This window comes from Prionailurus bengalensis, chromosome E3, assembly GCF_016509475.1.
Source record: "Prionailurus bengalensis isolate Pbe53 chromosome E3, Fcat_Pben_1.1_paternal_pri, whole genome shotgun sequence".
NCBI lineage: Eukaryota > Metazoa > Chordata > Mammalia > Carnivora > Felidae > Prionailurus > Prionailurus bengalensis.
Genome location: NC_057357.1, coordinates 10,831,416 through 10,852,279, shown reverse-complemented (window position 1 = coordinate 10,852,279; position 20,864 = coordinate 10,831,416). Strand labels below are relative to the sequence as shown.

Here is a 20,864-nt window from a genome sequence, read left to right as displayed (position 1 = left end):
ACCTGATGCCTGTGATGTTATGAGATTTAAACAAAATCATGTACGTAAAGTGTCTGAGAGGGTCATCTGGCATATATCAGGTGCCCACAGAATGCGATTTCCTTCCGAGGGGCAGCCCTAGGGCACGCATGCGCGTGTGCATGCACACACACACACACACACACACAGACCAGTAAAGAAGAAGGCCACGGAGCGAGAAAACCAGACCAGATCCAGAAAGGCAGATGGGGACACACTTTAATTCTCCAGGGGTCCCATGCTCTGACAGGGCTGGCCCAGCCTCGGGGCCCGGGCGCTCAGGGAGTGGGGGACTCGGACACGGGCCCTGAGCCCTCCTGGGGCTCAATTTCCTGAGCCTGGGCCAGCTGGGCCGTGTGCTCAAAGGCAGCCTGCAGCAGGCGGGAGGCAAGGCAAGTGGTCCAGGCGACGAGATAGGCCAGGTGCCAGGAGGTGAGCGCAGCTGCGTTCTCCACCCACCAGTACAGACGCTTCAGCAGAGCCAGGAGCTCGGGCACCGCCCACTTGTCCAGCAGAGCCTGGAGGGGATAAGCGGATGGGCGGCTGGCCACCAGGAGCTCGCAGGGTGGCATCACCCCAGGGCCTTGCCCAGTGCCCCAGGCCTGCCCTCAGCAGCCCACCTTGCTGAGCAACCAGACCACGCTGCGGCCATGGGCCCTCTGGCACAGCCTCCTGGTCAGCAGCAACAGCAGCAACACTACCGGCGTCAGGCTGTGTAGACACGACAGAAGCAGCTCCCTGCAGGTGGCCGCGGACAGGCCTAGCTGCTTCCAGGCCAGGCCCGAGGCCCGCACACAGCCCAGCACACCGGCCCACGCCAGCCACACGGGGACTGCCATCGGTGCCAGCCCGGCCCGTAGCACCCGGCCCACGGGGCTGGCTGCAAGCCCAGGGGGTGGGTGGGCCTCGGGGCTGCAGGACCCCCAGGCCTCCTGGGCCAGCCCCGACAGCCAGCGGTTGAAGAAGACAATCTTCAGGAGCAGGAAATTGTAGAGGTGGATGCGGTTCTGGACCAGCTGCGGGAGCAGGGAGAGCCAGCCCATCGTCACCCACCCGGGGCAGGGACCCTGCCTGCCCCGGGTTTTGCCGTAGGGGGTGGGGCTACCGGGCCTCCTTCCCTCGAGGCCTCAGTTTCCCCAGCAAGAATGATCCTCATCTGCCTGCCGCTAAGGACTCCACTCTCAGGTGGGGACTGTAGAAGGTGTTTCGTATTACCTTTCATTTTTTTTTCCCTTGGATTTAAGTGATTATTTACAATACTCTAGACTGAAGGAAGCTGATTTATTATTATTATTATTATTATTATTATTAATTATTACATAAGGAGTGACCATCCCCCCAGCCCTCTGATCCTGCAGGATTTGAACCCTGGGCAGTTTTTTCTCCCAAGCGCCTGGGCTTTCCTGCCCACCAGTTGTCTGTTGAGGGCAGCTGGGGGGCAGAGGGCAGCCAGGGGGTAGAGAGATGTGAGGCATAGGGGCATCACTGTCACACTATGGAGAGGGGTGAAGGAGAGGGAGGGCCCCAAGAAGATCTCCAGGCTTCTGTCCTGGGTGACAGGATGGATATGATGTCTCCCATCCACTGGGAGAAAAGAGTGAGCTTGGGTAGGGAAAGAGTCTGTAAACGGGAAAGCTCCGCCTGAGTCCTGGGGCTGAACAGCCAGTCCCTCATCAGAGCCCTAAAGCCCCCAGCCCTGAGTAACGCCAATCCCCTCTGTCTGGACCTCATGTGCCACTGTCCAGAGGACCACCTGGAGCCCTAGGGGACGATGCAGGAGACAGCCATCTGGGGGTGGCCATGTGCCCCACCGTGGGCACTGTGGCTTAGGGATGGGGCTCCTGAGAGCTGTCAGATTACTCCAGGCAGCCGGACAGTCACCCAGTTCTACAGGTTGGGCCAGGCCCATGGGTTCCAACAGCCCTGAGGTGGCTGTGGATGGCTGGGTGGACCCCCCCCAGTGACCCCCGTTCCCCACTCACCAGCACCGAGAGCTTCACCACCAGCAGCAGAATCCCCAAAAGGCTGCATCTGACAGGAGGAACGGCCTCCATGTCTGACCCTTCTCCCCTTTGTCCAGCTGGGAGAGGGAGGGTGACCTCACAGATACCGCAGGGTGGGGGCCAAGTTACCGTGGGGACCCAGTTGCCACAAGAGACCCCCTTTTACCTGCCTCCCGCCTCTCCAGGGCACAAAACACAGGGTACTTTTCTTCTATGCTCTGTCCCCTTCCCGATTGGAGACGGCCCTGGGGACATCGACTCCATATCTGGCCCGCCCACGTCCCTGGAAATCCCAAAGTATTCAAGGCCTGGGAAATAGAAATCTTGATTCCCCAAGGCCACAGGTGACACAGTATTTGGAGGCAGATGGAAAAGCTCCTTCCCCATTCCCCCACCCCCGCCCTCGTCACAAAGAGGAAAAATGAGGTTGTGACTTTTCCTCTCAGACCCTCGTGATACCTGAGACTCTGCTAGAGGGGGCCAGGGGAGGAAAGTTGTACTGACCTAAAGGCCCCAGGGTTCAGGAGAGAGGCAGAGGCTGCAGGAAAGGGGACAGTTTGCTGAGCTAGCCCGCTCAGGGCAACCAGGAGGCCACAGGCTGCCTGGAGCGTCCCTGGAAGTTTGCAGGAGGCTGGGATTAGGATCAAAGGCTTAGAATTCTGGGAGAACCAGAACCTTGACCCCAGCATTTCTCACATTGCTTTTCTGTCTGGGTCCCGGCAGGTGGCCCCAGGAGGCTGCGGGAGGAGGCTCTCATGCCTTTTAGAAATGTTTTTAAAGCTCTCCCTCTGCTGGACAGGCTGCCGTAGTGTGGGGCTCAGTGACTCAGCCCCTCTGTGCCCATCAGAAGGGTGGGCGCCGCCTCAGCCCTTGCACACAGCGTGATTTCAGTCCTCGCCTGCCACCTCAGCCAGGCACCTTGTGCAGGATACAACCTGCCCAACTGGACATGGAAACCTGCCATTATGAATCCCTGGAACAGAAAGGATGACCTCTGCCCAGGGCAGTCCTGTTTGCCCCTTTGTTTCCTCTCCTGGGGCAACAGCTGAGGGCTGGAGGGTGTAGCGTGCAAAGTCCCTCCACTCTGTCCTCTGCCTTGCCTCTCCCCCTCCCACCCTCTGTGGCTGCAACATTATGGCACTGGGGGGTTACTGGGGCTTCAGAAAGGCCTCCTTCCTGTGGGGTGCCTGGGTGGCTCAGTCAGTTGAGCGTCTGACTTTGGCTCAGGTCATGATCTCACGGTTCGTGAGTTCGAGCCCCGCATTGGGCTCTGTGCTGACAGCTCAGAGTCTGGAGCCTGTTTCGGATTCTGTGTCTCCCTCTCTCTCTGACCTTCCCCCATTCATGCTCTGTCTCTGTCTCAAAAATGAATAAATGTTTAAAAAAAATTAAAAAAAAAAAAAAGAAAAGCCTCCTTGAGCTAAGTTTTGAAGGATGGGTAGGAAGTTCCCAGAGGAAGTGGGAAGGATGGTCCAGACAGAGGGAACAGCATGATTCAAACAATTTCGTCTTACTAGAGCATAAAGCGGGAGGCGGGGAAGAGCACAAGGCAAGTGGTGAGATAGGCAAGGGCCACACAGGCCACAGAATATTCTACATTACACAGTGAGAGCTATCAAAGAGCCAAGGCAGCAAGGAGGTTGCTGTGGGCTCTAAGACAATCCCTTCAGCTCATGAGGAGGTGAGACTAGGGCAAAGGCGTCCGGGGAGGGGGGAGCTCAAACAGCTCCCAAGCTTGGTCCCCAAGTTAGATTTCAGCAAGGCCTCTCAGTGGCTCGGTGCTTGCCCAGACCACAGAAGGGGAGGGACCCAGAGGGGTCTGCAAGGCTGGAAATACAGTGACAGAGGTCAGGACCTCCCCTGACCTAGTCCCGGCCACGCAGTTACCATCGGCCAGAAAACCCAGAGTCACCTGGTCGCCTTCCTTCTTCATCTCCCTGCCCAGCCACCTCCAGAGACCAGGACCATGAATTTCGCTCACTACGGTGTCCCATGCCTGGCCCAGTGCCAGGTGCACAGTAGGAATTCCACAAATATTTGTTGAATGAATGAGCAAATGAAGGAGTACCTGCCTGGAGATCCCAGCTGCTAGGCTGCGTGTAAGGGCAGCAAGAACTGCTCCATATCAACTCGGATCCTTAGGTGGGGAGCCCTCCACCACTTCCTCTTTCATTCTCAACATCTAGGTTCAAGGCCATCTTGCACTACTGTGCTGTGTAACCTCGGGCAATAACTACCTCCCCGCCCTGGCCCTGTCTGCACCTTGCAGGGTAACGGGACGACCAGGTGGGATAGCCCAATTATCAGTGGCCGCCGCCTTGCCCGACGCCAGGGGGCGCCATTCCTCTCCCCATGCCTCCCTGCGCAGACTCCCTTCCCCAGCTCAGGACCCAGGGCTACAGAAGGGCCGGGAGCCCACTTGGGACTTATTTCGTTCCTGGCGTTCGAGGTCGCTCAGGTGCTCCCCTGCGGATGCAGGACGGCAATGCGACCGCGCGGGGGCAGCAGACACCGGGGGCGCGGGCCCGGCGCACCTGCACGCGCTCCTGAACTTGGTGGAAAGTTTTGGGTTGCTATGTTGTCCCCTGTCAGTCTGCGAGGCCGGTTTCCCTGTGACAACAACCTTGGGGCATCCTGAGGAGCTCGCCCGGGGCACAGGTGCTGTCATGGCTGGGTTGTTGGAGGCGAAACCACGAGAAATAATCGTGTTTTTTTTTTCTTTCTTTCATGTTCCAATATGATTTCATGTTCCAATAGATGTTTATTTCATATCTACTTCTTTTTTTCCCCCCCAGAAAACACAACAATGATAAATATGCCTTCATACTTATTGGAATTTGTATTTTTTGTTTTCTAAAAATGGCTTTATCAAAGCTACTTAAATGCAAATAATAATAATAATAATAATGAATTCAGGAGGAACCTAATCCTGGTTAAGGGACAAGATTTTGGAGTCCGTTTGAAAAGACCTCTGACGCTTAATCACAGGTCTGTGCTTCCGGCCCAAATTCCTTTATCTGTAAAACTGGGATATACTTTGTAGAATCTAGCAGGTGAGGTTGTGTGGGAAGCAGTCAATGAAACAGGGTCTGGGAAGTGCTTTGAGCAGTACCTGCCCCCACCCCCACCCCCACCAGTGCCTGGAGGCTTCGGGGTAAATGAAGTCAGCATCTGTGGATTGAAAAGTTGAAAAGTGGGGCATCTGGGTGGCTCAGTCGGTTGGGCGTCCCACTTCGGCTCAGGCCATGATCTCACGGTTCGTGAGTTCGAGCCCCGCGTCGGGCTCTGTGCTGACAGCTCAGAGCCTGGATCCTGATTCGGATTCTGTGTCTCCCCCTCTCTCTACCCCTCCCCAGCTCACGCTCTGTGTCTCTGTCTCTGAATAATAAATGAACATTTAAAAAAATTTTTTTTAAAAAGGAAAAGTTGACTCAAGAATTTTTTGAAGCAAAATAAACTACAAGTTAGACAAAATTGCTTTCAAACACGTGCAAATATGTGAAAAGAAATTATCTCCAGGGGGCATACACTGTATTGATTCATAAGCCAATAAGTGGACATATTCATTTCAACCAAACCACTTTTAGGTGATTCACTTGGAGGCCAAGGCTACATTTTGAAATTCTAGAAAAACATGGGCAAATATACCTTAAAATTGATTCAAATTGACACCTTAAAAAAACTTTTAACATAAAAAGTAATAAAAATGCTTTAAAAGTGTTTTTTTTTTTTTTGAGAGAGAGAGAGAGAGAGAGGAGTGGGGCTCACCTGATGGGCTCCAGCTCACAAACGGTGAGATCATGACCTGAGCCAAAGTCAGATGCTTAAAGACTGAACCAGCCAGACACCCAAAGTGTTTTTTTTTTGAGGACATAAAGTTGCCACATCACCCCAGTGCTCAAAAACAGTCATCCCCCCATAAAAGTTCTGATAAATGGACAAAATGCATAAATTCCAATAACAGATTGCAAAGTCACCCCTGTGAGGTACAAAAATCAACATATGAACAGACATCAATGGGAAATACAGTTTTCACCAATTTGTTTCTTGATCAGTTTGTTTGGAACCAATATGTTTATTTTTTTATTTATTTGAGAGAGAGAGAGAGAGAACACAAGCAGGGGAGGGGCAGAGAGAGAGAGAGGGAGAGAGAGAGAACATAAGCAGGGGAGGGGCAGAGAGAGAGAGAGGGAGAGAGAGAGAACACAAGCAGGGGAGGGGCAGAGAGAGAGAGAGGGAGAGAGAGTATCCCAAGCAGGCTCCACATTGTCAGTACAGAGTCCAATGCGAGGCTCGAATTCACAAACCAGGAGATCATGACCTGAGCTGAAGTTGGACGCTTAACTGACTGAGCCACCCAGGCGTCCCAAGAACCAATGTGTTTAGTGTATTTGTTTTCTGCTTGCTCACTTAGACCTCTCTCGGATATTCTCCCACCCACCCATCTTCAACCGCTGCCCCTCTCCCTGCTTGCCCTTTTCTCTACTAGACCTCTTGTGTCCTAAATAAAATGTCCCTCCATCCACTGAAGGACGTTTAGGTTGTTTCCATATCTTGTCTGTTGTGAGGAATGGTGTAATGAACAAGGGGTACAGTTATCTTTTCACGATCCTGATTTCAATTCCTCCGGCTCTATATCCAGACGTGGGATGGCTGGATAATAAAGCAGTTCTATTTTTAATTTTCTGAGGACCTCCATACGTTTTTCATAGTAGCTGTATTCCTATGCATTCCAACATGTGAGAGATAGATAGATAGATACAATGGGATATTATTTGGCCTTTAAGAAGGAAAATTCCCAACAACACGGAATGGAGCTGCGGGACATTATGCTAAGTGAGGTAAGACACAGAAAGGGAAATACTGCATGCTCTCACTTACACGTGGAATCTAATGAAGCCAAACTCAGAAACCGACAAAAGAATGGCGGTTGCCAGCCAGAGCCAGAGGCTGGGGTTGGGAGAAGGGGGCTGGTCAAAGGGTACAAAGTTTCCATTATGAAGATGAATAAATTCTAGAGATCTAATGTACAACGCAGGGAGCACGGCTAACAATAATACCTTATTGTTTACTTGAAATTTCCTAAGCGGATAGATCTTAAATCTTCTCCACACACATACACCACACACAAATGGTAACTAAGTAGAGGTGACAGATATGCTAATTTTAGCCGGACTGTGGTGACCATTTCACAATGTATACGGATATTCTTTTTTAACGTTTATTTATTTTTGAGACAGAGAGACAGAGCATGAACGGGGGAGGGGCAGAGAGAGGGAGACACAGAATCTGAAGCAGGCTCCAGGCTCTGAGCTGTCAACACAGAGCCCCATGCAGGGCTCGAACTCACGGACCGCGAGACCATGACCTGAGCCGAAGTCGGCCGCCTAACCGACTGAGCCACTCAGGCGCCCCTGTCTACGGATATTCAAAACAGCAGGTTGTGCACCTTCAACATACGCGACTTTTATTAAAAGGAACAAAGGAAAATGTTCCTCGGTGCTCACTCACCCACCTCGCCGTTCAAATCACGTTGTTGCAAAAAAATTCTGTAATCATCTTACCGCTGCCTCCAGCCACTGGCCATTTGCTCCTGCCCCCCCGCCCCCACTCCCACTGTCACCACCCTGGCCCAAGTGACCGATAAACTCTTTGTTGCTGAATCTGCTGCAGAGACACTGTGAGCAAAACCAAAAGGTAGCTTTGGCCTGGGAGAAATGTGTGCGACTCACACAGCAGTCCCAGAATCAGTATCCAGAATGGACAGAACATCTAAGGAACTCCTACCAACATAAAGATAGATAAGATTCAATCAAGTGACTGTAGAACACATAGGCAAAGGCAATTCACAGCAGAGGAAACCCAAAGAGCCAATAAACGTGTGCGAAGCTGTCACCCTCCTTAGTAATCGAGGGACACGCAAATGAAAACCACAATGAGATAACTCTCTCCTGCTCGTTTGCAAAGACAAAAAAAAAGTCTGACAAAAATGTGTCGATGAGTCCGCGGGGGCAACCAGAGCATCAGACGTGACACGCGTCCTGACCTGGCAGATCCGTTTGTTTCTCAGACTCAGGGGGCCACCCGTGGTAAGAAAGATGTTATCCGCCGCTGCCCGCTGCACACGCATGTGAAACCGAAGTGAGTTCACGAGACAGTAATTGCCCTTACTACATGCAGTGTGCGTTCTCTATTCGATCCATTTCACAAGGAACTGAATTGTTTTCCTTACCCCCTACTGGGCTGCAAGCCCCATTTTGTAAAGCACTCCTTCTAGAAGTATTCATTTGTGAACAAAGGCACATGTGCAAGGCTATTTGTGGCAGCATCTTTTCCCATCAATAGGGAAATGGAAATGAATTGGACGGATCTGTTTGAGAGATGACTACGCGGTGGTGACAATGAACGAGATCTGTATACACCAATGTGGAAGGGTCTCGAAAACGTGGTGTTAAGTGATGAAAAGGGGGAAGTCACAGAGTAATCACTATAAAATGATGGCACGCATATGAATTTTCTCAAACTCACTAGCAATATTACGTTGTTCCGGACATGTGTAGTAAAAATACAAAAACAAGACCCAGAAGGTCCCGCCCATTCAGGGTGGTAGCTGGGTCCCTGGGGCAGCAGAACGGGGAGAGAGGAATTCAGAGGAAATCTCACCTTCATCTATAATGCTCTCTTTTTCTACATTCACATATTCTGAAGCAATAATGACAAAATGCTAATATTTGTTCATTCCGGGTAGCGGATACCTGAAAGTTGAGAACAAGCCGTCACGCAGAGATCTGAAAGAAGGATGGTCCAGACCCCAAAATAGCAGTGCAAATGTCCTGAGGTAACCACGGCATGTTCCAGGAGCAGCAGAGGCTAGGACAGTGGAGTGAGGAGAAAGGTTAGGGAGGAGGATGGTAAAGAATTTGGAATTTAGGTCTTAAGCAGGGGAGTGAGCTCATCAAGTTCATACTGTGAAAACATCATTCTGGTTGGACATATTTTGTTAGCTATCAAAACTGAGGGACGAACAAAATACATGGGGATCATTGTGCCAATCTCTTCTTTTGTGTGTTTGGAATTTTCCATAAAAATTTTACAAACAATAATCGATACCACCTGGCTGGCTACTATGAGGAAAATGGACTGTGGGTGGGGGGCAGAGGGGAGGCAGGGAGCCCAGTGAGGAGGCTGCCCAAGGGGCCTGGCTGAGAGGGAAGCAGTAAACGGGACCAGAGTGGCAGAGGCGGAAGGGAGAGGTAATGGCATTTGCCGAAGACAGAATGTGGGATGGGGGAATAATGGCTTGGGCTTCGCCCCTGGGTGCACAGTGGTTCTGGAAGACGCCAAGGAGGAGGACAAGGAGGGGCAGGTTTGGGAGTGGGGACAAGGAAAGCCGGGTTTGGGCACGATGCCAGACAGAGGCCCGTGGCCTCCAAGGGGAGATATCAGGTACTCAGAGTCCAGAGTTCAGGGGAGAGTCAGGCCTTGGAGTCACCTCTTTGGGACTCGCTGGCGTATAAATAGTATTTTAAACCACGGGACAAAGTGAGATCATCTCGAAAGTGGGTGCAGATAGAGACCAAAAAAAAAAAAAAAAAAAGGCCCAGGACTGAGGGGTGGGGCGCTCTCCTACTTGAGGAGGAAGAGGGGAGAGAAGTGAAGAGGCAGGAAATGAGACAGGAAACCAAAAGGAAGAGAGGTTGCTCTTTTGTCCCCACCCCCCTCCCAACCCCCCCCCCCCACCTGCAGACCCCATAGTTGTTCAGGCCTCCAGCTCTTGCCCCTGGGCCCCTGAGCCCGCCCAGTCCACTCCCCACACTGCCTTCTGGGCGTCTTTGTGAAAATGAAGGTCTGACACTGTTAACTCCTCACGGCCCATGCAGGGTTAGAGAGCCAGTCCCAGCCTGGTGGCCGGGCCCCTGTGGCCTGGGCCCCTGCACACGTCAGCCGCACCCCTGCGGATGCTCCCGCCCATCAGACGCAGGTGCACATGTAAGCGCACGCACCTTGTATCAGCAGCCCGTCCCCCTCTCCCTCCTTTCCCCGAGTTGCGTTTCTGACACTTGTGTCCGGAAGCATCCCGACTGACCCCCACGGCCTCATGCATGCGCACCTCCCACCCTCCCACGCCTGGCCCCCGAAAGCCGTGCCTTCCCCCAGAGCTCTTGCCCATTGGCATCGACCACCATGTCTTGTGTGTGGGCCATCTTCGCCTAACGTGGCCTCACCCTTGTCCGCTTGACCCTTTCCCGCTGCCCACTCTGGCCACAGGATGACCCCCCCCCCCGCCCCGTCCTCAGCCACCTGCAGCCCTTGGTCCCCGGCTTGTACCTCTGTGAGGTTAGACAATAGTTTTGAAACACGAACTCCTGCTTTTCACCCCAGACTAGTTTTGGGGGGCGGTCTGGATGGTGTCCACTGCTCCAGGAGAGGGTCATTATCAGCAAAAGGCACAGGAAAGGCTTTGGAGTTCCAAAGCGTTGGACTTAAGGGGGCTTATGACAGGGAGCAAGAACAGTTGATGCGTCAGAGAAGGGCCTCCTGCCCTGAGGCTGGGACAGTTTCCCAGGCTCTGGAAGGGGAGGAAGGGAGTGGGCTCTGGGGAGAGAAGCCGGTCAGGCCTGGGGTCCAAGCCTGGGAGGCCCCACCGGTACCCCGCATGGCAAGTCTCATTCTCCATCACGGCCTAGGAGCCATTGCTATAGAAGCCATGTTGGTGCCCACAAACCACACAGCCCCCTCCAGCAAGTGGGGTACCACCGAGTGGAGATACCGAGGGGCTGTGGGGACAGATATGCTGGCCCCCCAGGGCCTCCCCAGGTTCTGTCATGGAGCCACCCAGGCCACCCTCTGATGGTCCAACAGGACCACCTTTGGGGCTATCCAGCTTACCTAAGGGGACATTCCTCGTGACGACATCCTTCAACCCCATAGTGCCCACCTACGTTAACCCCAGACAAAGGAGTGGCCCTGGACACCCAGTGGTGGGGGGTGGGAGGGGTGCTTAGAAGGAAAAGCCTGAACACAGATACTGAGGAGACAGTGCCCAGAGCCAGAACAGGAGAAGACACCCATCTCCCCCACCCTGCTGGACCGGGGTAGAGTGGGGGCTGTTTCTGACTCACCCCTGTGACTCCGGTGCCCTGCCCAGGGCCTGATAAACATTAGGTGCACAATAAATATTTATTGGCCTAAATGAAACATGAGGCTATACAGATGAGGCCCACGCTGTCCAATGACTGAGCCAGTCCCCACCTCCAATCTCCCCCTCCCGACTCACCTGCTAGTGACCACTCTGGGGTGACGATGTGACCCAAACTGGCCAATGGGATGAAGAACTCCCGGCCCCGGGCTTCCAATAAAGCTTTTGTGATGATGAATAGTCTGAGCTGGCCTAGTGTTTTGCCCTTTCCCCTTCATCCTGTCCTGTTGGGAGGTGCAGCGGCCATGACGAGGTGACAGTCAGGAGCGCAAAGGCCTCCGTGCAAAAGGTGGCAGAGAAGGAAGATGACAAGAGCCTGGGTCGCTGATGGCATAAGTGAGCCTCTGACCCGACTGCCCAGTCTCAGCTTTCTGTACGAGTCTCGTAAATCTCTCTGTGTTTTGGCTGCAGCTTCGCACATGTTCTGTTCTGTCAGCTGAGCGCAACGGACTCACGACACATTCACCGGACACCGTTGGACTAAAACAGATTTGGGTTTGGATCTTGGCAGGTGACAGCTGACATCTGGGTTTCCTCCCCTACCTCCACTCCCCCAAAATTGCTCTTGCCAAGGTCACCATGTCAACGAAGGGAAATGACGTTATTGTAACGGACAATCCTGAAATCACGGCTCAACACAATGAAGTGGGTTTCTTGTTCATGTTACAGTCCTGTGCAGGTGGGTGGGGGAGGTGGATCGTGCTATACACAATCATTTAGGGTCCCCGACTCCGTCGTCTGGCAGCCCCCACTCTCCTCTGGGCGCCTGGACCCTGTTCCATGGAGGATCGGATAGGAAGCGTTTATGGTCCAGGTCTGGAAATAAAGCACTTTACCGACATCTGCCTTCTATCGGCCGGAATTCAACCACACGGACACGCCAACATACAAGGGAGGCTGGGGCACGTTGTCTAACTCAGGGAGAGGTGGTAAATTTGGCCACCGGTGTATGCCGTCAGGGCCTCCCTCGGCCCCCAAAGACCTCCACATCCCTATATCCAGGGCTCACTTCCGAAGCCTCATTTTATGCCACCTCTCGACACACCTCAGTGTTGGCCATTCCTCATCTCTTTGAGACTCTTCTCTTCTTGGCATCCTTCCCAACTTCTCTGGGTTTTCTCCAGCTCTCCTAGACACTCCTCTTCCACCCTGAAGGGTTAGGGGTCCTCAGGTTCCATCCTCTTCTCATCCTTTCTTATCTCTCCCTGCACATCCCACCATTATTGGCTGCCTCAATCACTGGCTATACTCGTGACCCTGAATCTGTCTCCCGCCTGTCCTGTCTCCTGAGCTCAAGACTCTGGCATTAAACATCCTCCTGGACATCTTCACGTAGACCCCTCAAACTCAACAAGCCCAAGTGGTTAATATCCTCTTTGCCCCCAAACCAGCTCCTCCTCCCGGGCTTCCCTGGCTGTGAATGGCACCATCATCAACCCAAAGTCTCAACTCCCAACGACTCACTTCCCCAGGCCACGCGCTCTCAATCACCAAAGCCCTGCTGCCTCGACCGCCTAAACGTCTCTGACCTTCATCCACTCCTCTCCACAGCCATGACCACTACCCAAGTTCGTGCTACCATCACCTCCTTCCTGGACACCTGTAACAAACTCCCAAACTCCACCTGTCCAAACTCTGATCCCCAAGGGTCCTCTAGGCTAGTGCTTCTGAAACTTCAGCTGCATAGAAATCAGCTGGAGAGTTTGTTTAAAGTAGATTTCTGGGGGGCGCCTTGGTGGTTCAGTCCATTAAGTGTCTGACCTGATTTCAGCTCAGGTCATGATCTCACTGCTCATGAGTTTGAGCCCCACGTCAGGCTCTGTGCTGAGAGTGTGGAGCCTGCTTGAGATTCTCTCTCCCTCTCTCTCTCTGTCTCCCTCTGCCCTTCCCCCACTTTCTCTCTCTCAAGATATCTTTTCTTCTTTTGTCGTTTAAATTTGTTAACGCTTATTTCTTTTTGAGAGAGGCAGAATACGAGAGGAGGAGGGGCAGAGAGAGACAGAGACACAGAATCCAAAACAGGTTCCAGGCTCCAAGCTGTCAGTACAGAGCCGACACTGAGCTTGAACCTATGAGCTGTGAGATCATGACCTGAGCCAAAGTCAAGACACTCAACCCACTGAGCCACCCAAGTGCCCTCTCTCTAAAAATAAATAAATTAAATTTTAAAAAAAAGTAGATTTCTGGGCCCCTCCCAGGCCCCCTCCCCCCACCCCGCAATCTGATTCTCATTCTATTGGTGTGGAATGGGGCTCAAGAATTTGCATTTCTAAAAACCTCCCCTAAGGGGGTCCCCTGGAGCAACCAGAGCTAAAGATGCTGGAGAAGAGGATACAAGTTTTGGGACCATACTTTGAGCAGCAAGGATCTCTGCGCTGTCCAAAACGGAGGCCACTAGCCACAGATGGCTATTTAAATTACTAAGACAAAATAAAACTCAAAATTCAGTTCCTCGGTAGCACTAGCCACATTTCAAATGCTCAATACCACATGTAGCTACTGTATTGAAAAGCGTACAGTATAGAATATTTCCATTACCACAGAAAGTTCTACAGGATAGCGTTGCCCAGGCCGTGGGGACCGTTCTAAAAATGAAGGCTGATCCTGGGCACCCCCCCGCCTTTTTTTTTATTTTTTTAAGGTTTATTTATTTTTGAGAGGGGGGAGGGGCAGAGAGAGGGAGACACAGAAGCTGAAGAAGGCTCCAGGCTCTGAGCTGTCAGCACAGACCTAGGCCCTCCTCTTCCCCCTAAGATTTCAGAGGCTGTCACTTCCTAATGAAGGACATCGAGAGCCCGGAGCGCACAGAGATGCTCCTAAACGCGGATACCCTGAAAACGCTTCGGAAAGTCTGGATCTCCCCGGGCTAGAGAGAGAGGCCAAGAACTTTGAGCTCATTGGCTGGTAGCGGGGGCGGCTGCCAGCGCTTTCCTTTGATTGGGTACTTTCTCATAGCGGAAAGCCAATCATCCAGGGAGGTGGGGGCGGGGCCCGGCTCGCCGTACAGGCCCCGCCCCGAGTTCCGGCGCTAAGCACCGCGGGAGAGTCCGATTGACGGTGAGTTCTGACCCTTTACCTGCTTAAAGACCCTTAGGTCCAGGACGCCAGCTCACCGCTTAAAGAGTGGGGAGGTAGGGTCATGTCCTCCCTCTGGCCACAGGGAGCACCCCTCCCCCAAGCCCTGAACTCCAGGTGTTACAGTCTCGCCCTCTGTGTGTTCAGTGCCACCGCCTGTGAAATGGGATTGGGTGGGAGGGGTGGGAATGGGAGAAATTGCAGTGTCCGTCGGACACCAAGGCTGTGTCCCCACAGGAGGATGGCGCAGGAGGAGGGCGGGAGCCTGTCCGAAGTGCGGGCCCGGGTGGGGGCGTCACATGGCATCACCGACCTGGGCCACAAGCTGCACTTCTATGACCGCTGGGCTCCAGACTATGACCAGGTAAACTGGCCAGGCTCCTTCCCCTCTCTCCTCTTGCTTGCCCAGCCTCAACTTTCCTATCTCTAAAGAGGGAATAATTCGCTTTGCATCATCGCAGGGTGGCTTGTGAGAATGAGGTGAGACCCGGCAGTCCTGCCTCCTCAAGGACTGGCCCCCTCTTCGGCTCATCCACAGCAGCTCTGGCCTCTGACCAGCCCCATGTTTCCATATTGGCAGCCCCTTGAAAAATCAGGAAACAAGACCTCTCTACCCTGGGACTGCACCTGGAGGAGGTGCCAATAAGCATGTGCGCACACACACACACACACACACACACACACAGCTTGGCCTGTTTGATTCCTAGACCACCCTACACAGAGGTCACCCAAACACTGGGGCACGGGGTGCCGATCAGCTCAGTACTCTGTCCCCAGGATGTGGCCGCCCTGCAGTACCGCGCCCCCCGCCTCGCAGTAGACTGCCTTACCCAAGCCCTTCCGGGCCCACCCCATGCTGCCCTGATCCTGGATGTGGCCTGCGGCACCGGCCTGGTGGCTGCTGAGGTGAGGCCTCCCCACATCCCCTGTCCTCTCTTCAACTCCCCACTCGCTCAAATTTCCTCCCACCCCTGGCCCCAGAACTCTGCCTCCCTGCTCAGACTCACCGGTCCCAAACACGTGGACTACATTTACTGTGGAGCCTGCTGCCCTCCCCAGGTGCAGGGACCCAGCTGGGAGATGGCAGGTGTGAACTGTGACTGAGTCCCCCCACCTTAGCTGCAGGCTCGGGGCTTCCTCCAGCTGCATGGGGTGGATGGGAGCCCAGGGATGCTGGAACGGGCCCGAGCCCGTGGCCTCTACCAGAATCTCAGCCTCTGCGTCCTGGGCCAGGAGCCTCTGCCCAGTTCTGAAGGTACTTCCCTTCCCACCCAGGCACCTTGACAGTGAGTGCCTTCTCTTGTCCAGCCTCCATCCTCCTTGCTGAGCCCTTCACAAGCCCCCGCCGACACTGAGCCCCATGAACCCCCACCGGGACCCTCTCTGAGCCCCTGTGAGCCCCTCTCTCTGAGCCCTCTACCCCGTGATCTGATGTCATCCCTGTGGGTATCATGAGGCCACACCTAAGACAGACCCCACACTCCACACAGGGACCTTCGATGCGGTACTGTTGGTGGGTGCCCTCAGCGATGGCCAGGTGCCCTGCAGTGCGATACCTGAGCTTCTGCGAGTTACCAAGCCAGGTGAGGAGCAGGCCCATCCAACCCCACGTGAATGCCTTCCCCCGCCGCACACCCACAGACACTAACCTCCGAATGTCTCGGGCTAAGCGAGGGGCAGGGTCCTGCCCAGGGTCACACAGCCTAGCCTAGCTTCCCAGCCACCAGCTGCCACCATCAACAGACCCAGGCAAGCAGGCAGGGCAGACCGGTAGCCAGCTTGCCCTCCTATCCACTGGGCAGCTCCACTCCCCCTGGCTCTGTTTCCTCGCCTCTGAGCGGTGACAGAGCCCCTTCCCCAATGGATCGCAGTGAGCGCTGAGTGAAAAGACGTGTCTGAGGCCTTTGCTCCAGTCCTGGCACGCAGTGGGGGCTCAGTTCAGTTCCCTGTCTTCCGGCTCCCTCACGAACTCACTGACAACTGTCAGGTGAGTGTCTTGCTCTTTCCTGGTCTCAGTTTCCTCATCTGTGAAATGGGCTGCTCAGGTGAGATGATAGATGTGAGCACTTTTTGTAACCTCCACCCGTGGGTTGATGTGCAGCTAAGGACTGTGTTTACTGTGCTCCTCCTGTGTGCCTTGTCCCGCGCTGGCCTCTGCTCTGGAGGGGGGGTACGCACCCTGCCCTCTGGGCTTCGATCACCAACCCACTGCACCCCACTGCACCCCAGGAAGGGGCGTGGGGAAAAGGACCAGGGCACACACTCTGAGAATTCAGGGAAGAGAGGCATTTCCAGGGGACAGGCGGGGGGGGGGGGGGGGGCGGTGCTGACGGCAGTGGGCACAGGAACACAGCCACAGGCCAAAACAGGTCAGGAAGACAGCCACGGGGAGTCAGAGGCAGAAAGGAGCATGGGGGACTGAGCAGGCAGGTGCTGAGGCCCTGACTTGGCTGCAGGATGGGCTCAGGAAGCCCCAAAGTGGGCCTGTGGCAGCAAGGCCGCATCCTCTCCCTGTCCCCCTCGCCTCCACTGCGAGGAGCCAGGCCTGTGGCTAAGCCTGGGCAGGTCTGGGCAGGCTTCAGCCTCAGGGAGCAGGGTCTTCGATGGGGTCAGAGAGAGAGGTAGTGGTGGGGCTCAAGAGAACAGGAAACTCCCATTGGCATAACCAGCCCCGCCCGCGCTTGTCAGGCCCCTGAGCTGGCTAGAGCCCCGTCTGCTGCGCCCCTGTCTCACAGGCTCCCCTGCTTCGGAGCCTTTCCTCTCACGGAGCCCCAGCCACCCACCCTGCAGGGCCCGGCTTCTCCTCCCCGCTTCCTCCAGGAAGCCTTCCAGACACTGGCCTCTTCTACACGTATCTGAGCCCGCACTGGGCACGCTATAGGTGTCTAGGGAACACCAGAAAGGATATGTCACTCATTCATTCAGCCGGCGCTTAATGTGGTCCTTCCTGTGAGAGCCGGAAACGAGCCCCACTCTGTAAGCTGGGAAACTGCATCTCAGAGAGGTGATGGGACTTACCCAAGGTCCCAAGTGTTTCCTTCCCGTGCATCCAGACACACCACATCTTCCGGCAGAGGGGCTGGGTGAGCACTGAGGAGGGAGTCCCCTCTGTCCAGGGGATTAAGCCAAGAGTTCCCAGCGTAAAGGACGCGTGAGTCTGGAAGTTGGTATAGGAGGCTGAAAACGCAGAAGGGTATTCCTTGAGGCGGGAACAGTGAGCAGCAAAGGCATGGAGATAGGAAAAGGCTGGGGGTGGGGGGTGGTTGGTGGTGGGGAGAATGTACACCCTTGAGGGAAGAGCAGGAAAGATAACCTTTCCCGGAAGGGGTGGGCCTAGAGCCTGGAACCAGGGCTCCTGCCCCTCCCCCACTCACCTCTTCCGCCCCCCCCCACCCCCTGCCCCCATCTCTCCCTAGGGGGGCTGGTGTGTCTGACCACCCGGACCAACCCGTCCAACCTTCACTACAAGGAGGCCCTGGAGGCTACCCTGGACAGGCTGGAGCAGGCCGGGGCGTGGGAACGCCTAGTGGCCTGGCCTGTGGACCAGTGGGAACTGGCCACATCCGAGCTTGAGGTGGTGCCCAGAACCTCTGACAGCGATGGCTTCATCTCTGGCATCGTCTACCTGTACCGAAAGCAGGAGGGGGCCCAGGTGGAGGGAGTGAGGCCCGGTCCTCAGCCCCCAGCTGGCCTCTGACCCTCTCCTCCAGGCCCGTCCTTGGGCCTCCTCTGCTTCATCTGTAAAATGGGGCCCCTGAGCCAACCTGGCCCATTAAATGAGTCCCAGGAGGGGTAGCAGGACTCTGGCTCTGTGAGTCTCTTCCCCAGGAAACTGACATCCGTCCCTGAGAAGGACAGAAGTGAGAAGAGATGGACAGAAGTGAGAAGAGGGCCCCCACCCCAGGCCGCCCCTGAGCCAGCCCCGACAGGGCCACAGATGTAACTTCCTGACACCTCCCGTGGTGGGCCCTCTCACGCTAACTCGAGGACAGGAAACTCATGCCCGTGCCTCTGGCCTTGGCCAAATACCTTCACGTGGCCAGGATTCAGTTTCCTCATCTCTAAAGGAGCCGGAAAGCTGAGCTCAGGGCGTGTCTGCCCGGTGAAAGGGTTCAGTGACCCCCGGGCCTTGGGGGTATGATCAGGACTAATGATAATTCCTCCACACAGGGACTGTGCGAAGGCTCATTAGGGAGGAAGACGGAAGCCTGGCCTTCAGGACAAGCAGGATTCCGAGGGGTGGAGAGAGGCAAAAAAGACTTTCTAGACCCACAGCAGGAAACAGCCTGGGCCAAGGCCAGGACGTGGGACCTGGAGGGTGAGCAGACCAACCTGGATGCCCAGGTTCGGACAGAGCTGGGACAAAGATGGATAGAGGGCAGGTGGCCCACCCCCCAGGGCTGAGTGTTCTCACGTGGCCTCCCCCCTGGGGTCCCCAGCACTTCAGCAGTGCGTTTCCTATGATCGCCTTGACCTTCCAGCAAACGAAGGGCTTGAGCGAGGTGATTCCCAAGGTGAAGGCCAGCTCTGATTTGTCACAGTTCCTCGAAACCAGGTGGTTGTTGTTTTTTTAAGTGTTCTTGTGTTGACCACCACACAGCGGTCGTACTCCTCCCTCACCCCTGCCCAGGCTTCTAGCCCTCCCCTGCCCACCTTCACGGCCGAAATCAGAAACGATATGGTCTTCCTGTGCACAGGTCCCATTTATTGTAGAAAATTATAGTAATTACCATGACAAACAGATATTAAGTTACAAAACAGAAACCAGAGAGGAGGCAGGGAAAAAAAGGTCCAGGACTTCCTGGGAATGAAGGCCAGAGAAAGACCGTCCCCCCTGCTCTTCCCAGGATGCCCAACGACCTTGGCAGGGGTGGCGAATCCAGGCGTGACTGGTCACAAGAGGCTGGGGTCCTCCTACCCAGGCCGCTGAGGCAGAGCCCTGAGGCTGCAGGGTGGGGGGAGGGAGGGGTGCAGGCAGCCTGGGCAGCCTCCGCGATCTCCTCCCCCACCACCACCCAAACCAGTTTGTAGCGCCTTCACCCCTCCCCTCTAAACCCGTCCGTCAACTCTGTGTCAACTCTGCTCCACGGGCAGGTGGGGGAGCGAGGCGCCAGCCATCCTCGCAGCCAACACAGGAGTGGGCCGGGCACCCACGGAGGCAGAGCCCAAGCAAATTCAGGGCCGTGCTCTCCTGACCGGCAGGAGCCAGCTCCCCCCTCCACCTCCGCACCCTGTTACTTCCGCCCCCTCTCCTGTCTCCCCGGGGCCAGAAGAGGGCAGCACAGGAGTCTCTTTCTGTCCATCCATCCTTGCTGGCGGAGAGGAGGCTCTGGGTAGGTGTCCGAGGGGGCCGGAAGGGGCTGCCGGCCGGTGGCCTGGCTCAGTCCCTGCTTGTGCAGCCTGCGGCTCGTGGCAGGAACATCCCCAGGGGCACGGGCTGCGCCTTCAGTCCAGGGAGAAGCAAAGCCCGGAGACAGAGCTGAGTGGCGGCACCTTACACGTAGTTGCTGGCCGGGGCGGAGCGGGCGGCAGAGTACTTGGCCGAGTAGGGCTTGTCGGTGCGCGGTGGGCAATTGCAGCACAGCAGGGCCCCCCCGAGGAGCAGCAGGCCCGAGGCGGCCCAGCCGACGTACAGAGAGGCACCCATCTCCCGCTTCTGGCCGGAGGCCACCAGCGGGTTGTAGAAGTCCCGGATGATGTTGTTGGCCGTCCAGGACACCGGCACCATTACCAGCAGGCCGGCCAGAATGAACACCACGCCCGCCACGATCATGGTCTTGGCCTTGGCGCTCTCATCCTCCACACAGTTGGTGCACTTGCCGCCCACCACGGACAGCAGCACGCCCAGCACGGCCAGGATGATGCAGACGACCATGAGGGCGCGGGCCGCCTGCAGGTCCTGGGGCAGCGCCAGCAGCGAGTCGTATACCTTGCACTGCATCTGGCCGGTGCTCTGCACCACACAGTTCATCCACAGACCCTCCCAGATGGTCTGCGACGTGACGATGTTGCTGCCGATGAAGGCCGTCACGCGCCACATGGGCAGCGCACAGCTCAGTATGGCGCCCAGCCAGCCCAGCACGGCCAGCGCGATGCCCATCACCTGTAGTCCCATGGAGGCCATGGCTCGGCGTCTGCCGGGGTCTAGGACCTGGAAGGCTGTGGGGATCCGGCCCCGGGGGGCTGTAGGAATCCAAGCGCTGAGGACAGACCCTCGGCGTCTAGAGGGAAGACTTTCACTTCGAGTGCAGAGGCAGAGACGGTCGGCTCAGCTCCTTATCTCTCTGGAGTCAGAAGTACCAGCACAGCGAGTGTGACCAGCACCAGCACAGCGAGTGTGACCGTGTGACCGGACCAGTTCCTGTCTCCAGTCTGACGGGAGACTGGAGACTGGAGCAGTTATATGGCTCTTGGGGGGGGGGGGGAGCAGAGGGAGGGGTTTCCGTCCCTGGGGACTTCCCCTGACCAGTTTCTCTGGATTCCAGAGTCAGGGCCAACAAAGGCCCTTCAAGGCCTCAACCCTGGGCCCCTGAGTCAGGATCCTGGAGAGCCAGTCTCAGGGGAAACTG

At 55.5% G+C, this 20,864-nt stretch overlaps 3 protein-coding genes across 3 annotated transcripts; 1 reads left to right on the top strand and 2 right to left on the bottom strand.

Annotated features, from left to right (window-relative positions):
• Nucleotides 1-219: 219 nt before the first annotated feature.
• TMEM270 (transmembrane protein 270) lies at nt 220-2,360 on the bottom strand. The gene is made up of 3 exons (XM_043561316.1): nt 2,001-2,360; nt 639-1,034; nt 220-536 (listed from the first exon to the last, which is right to left on the bottom strand). Exons 1-3 carry the CDS (start codon nt 2,070-2,072, stop codon nt 297-299), a joined length of 708 nt encoding a protein of 235 aa, XP_043417251.1. The 5' UTR covers nt 2,073-2,360; the 3' UTR covers nt 220-296.
• Nucleotides 2,361-14,188: 11,828 nt separating this feature from the next.
• Nucleotides 14,189-18,096, top strand: METTL27 (methyltransferase like 27). Its single transcript, XM_043561314.1, is given in 7 exon segments — nt 14,189-14,277; nt 14,533-14,659; nt 15,073-15,201; nt 15,415-15,550; nt 15,786-15,878; nt 17,712-17,832; nt 17,834-18,096. Coding segments are annotated over 6 exon segments (729 nt in total). The 5' UTR covers nt 14,189-14,277; nt 14,533-14,536; the 3' UTR covers nt 17,961-18,096.
• An 883-nt stretch (nt 18,097-18,979) lies between these two features.
• On the bottom strand, nt 18,980-20,664 carry CLDN4 (claudin 4). Its single transcript, XM_043561315.1, has one exon. It carries the CDS (start codon nt 20,417-20,419, stop codon nt 19,790-19,792), a length of 630 nt encoding a protein of 209 aa, XP_043417250.1. The 5' UTR covers nt 20,420-20,664; the 3' UTR covers nt 18,980-19,789.
• Nucleotides 20,665-20,864: the final 200 nt, after the last annotated feature.

Excerpts from the sequence above, each read along its gene's own strand:
- TMEM270 (XM_043561316.1), bottom strand. The coding sequence starts at position 2,072 with ATGGAGGCCGTTCCTCCTGTCAGATGCAGCCTTTTGGGGATTCTGCTG. Across the intron at positions 1,035-2,000 it reads TGGTGAAGCTCTCGGTGCTG|CTGGTCCAGAACCGCATCCA; the intron begins GTGAGTGGGGAA and ends CTGCTCCCGCAG. Across the intron at positions 537-638 it reads TGGTCTGGTTGCTCAGCAAG|GCTCTGCTGGACAAGTGGGC; the intron begins GTGGGCTGCTGA and ends TATCCCCTCCAG.
- CLDN4 (XM_043561315.1), bottom strand. The coding sequence starts at position 20,419 with ATGGCCTCCATGGGACTACAGGTGATGGGCATCGCGCTGGCCGTGCTG.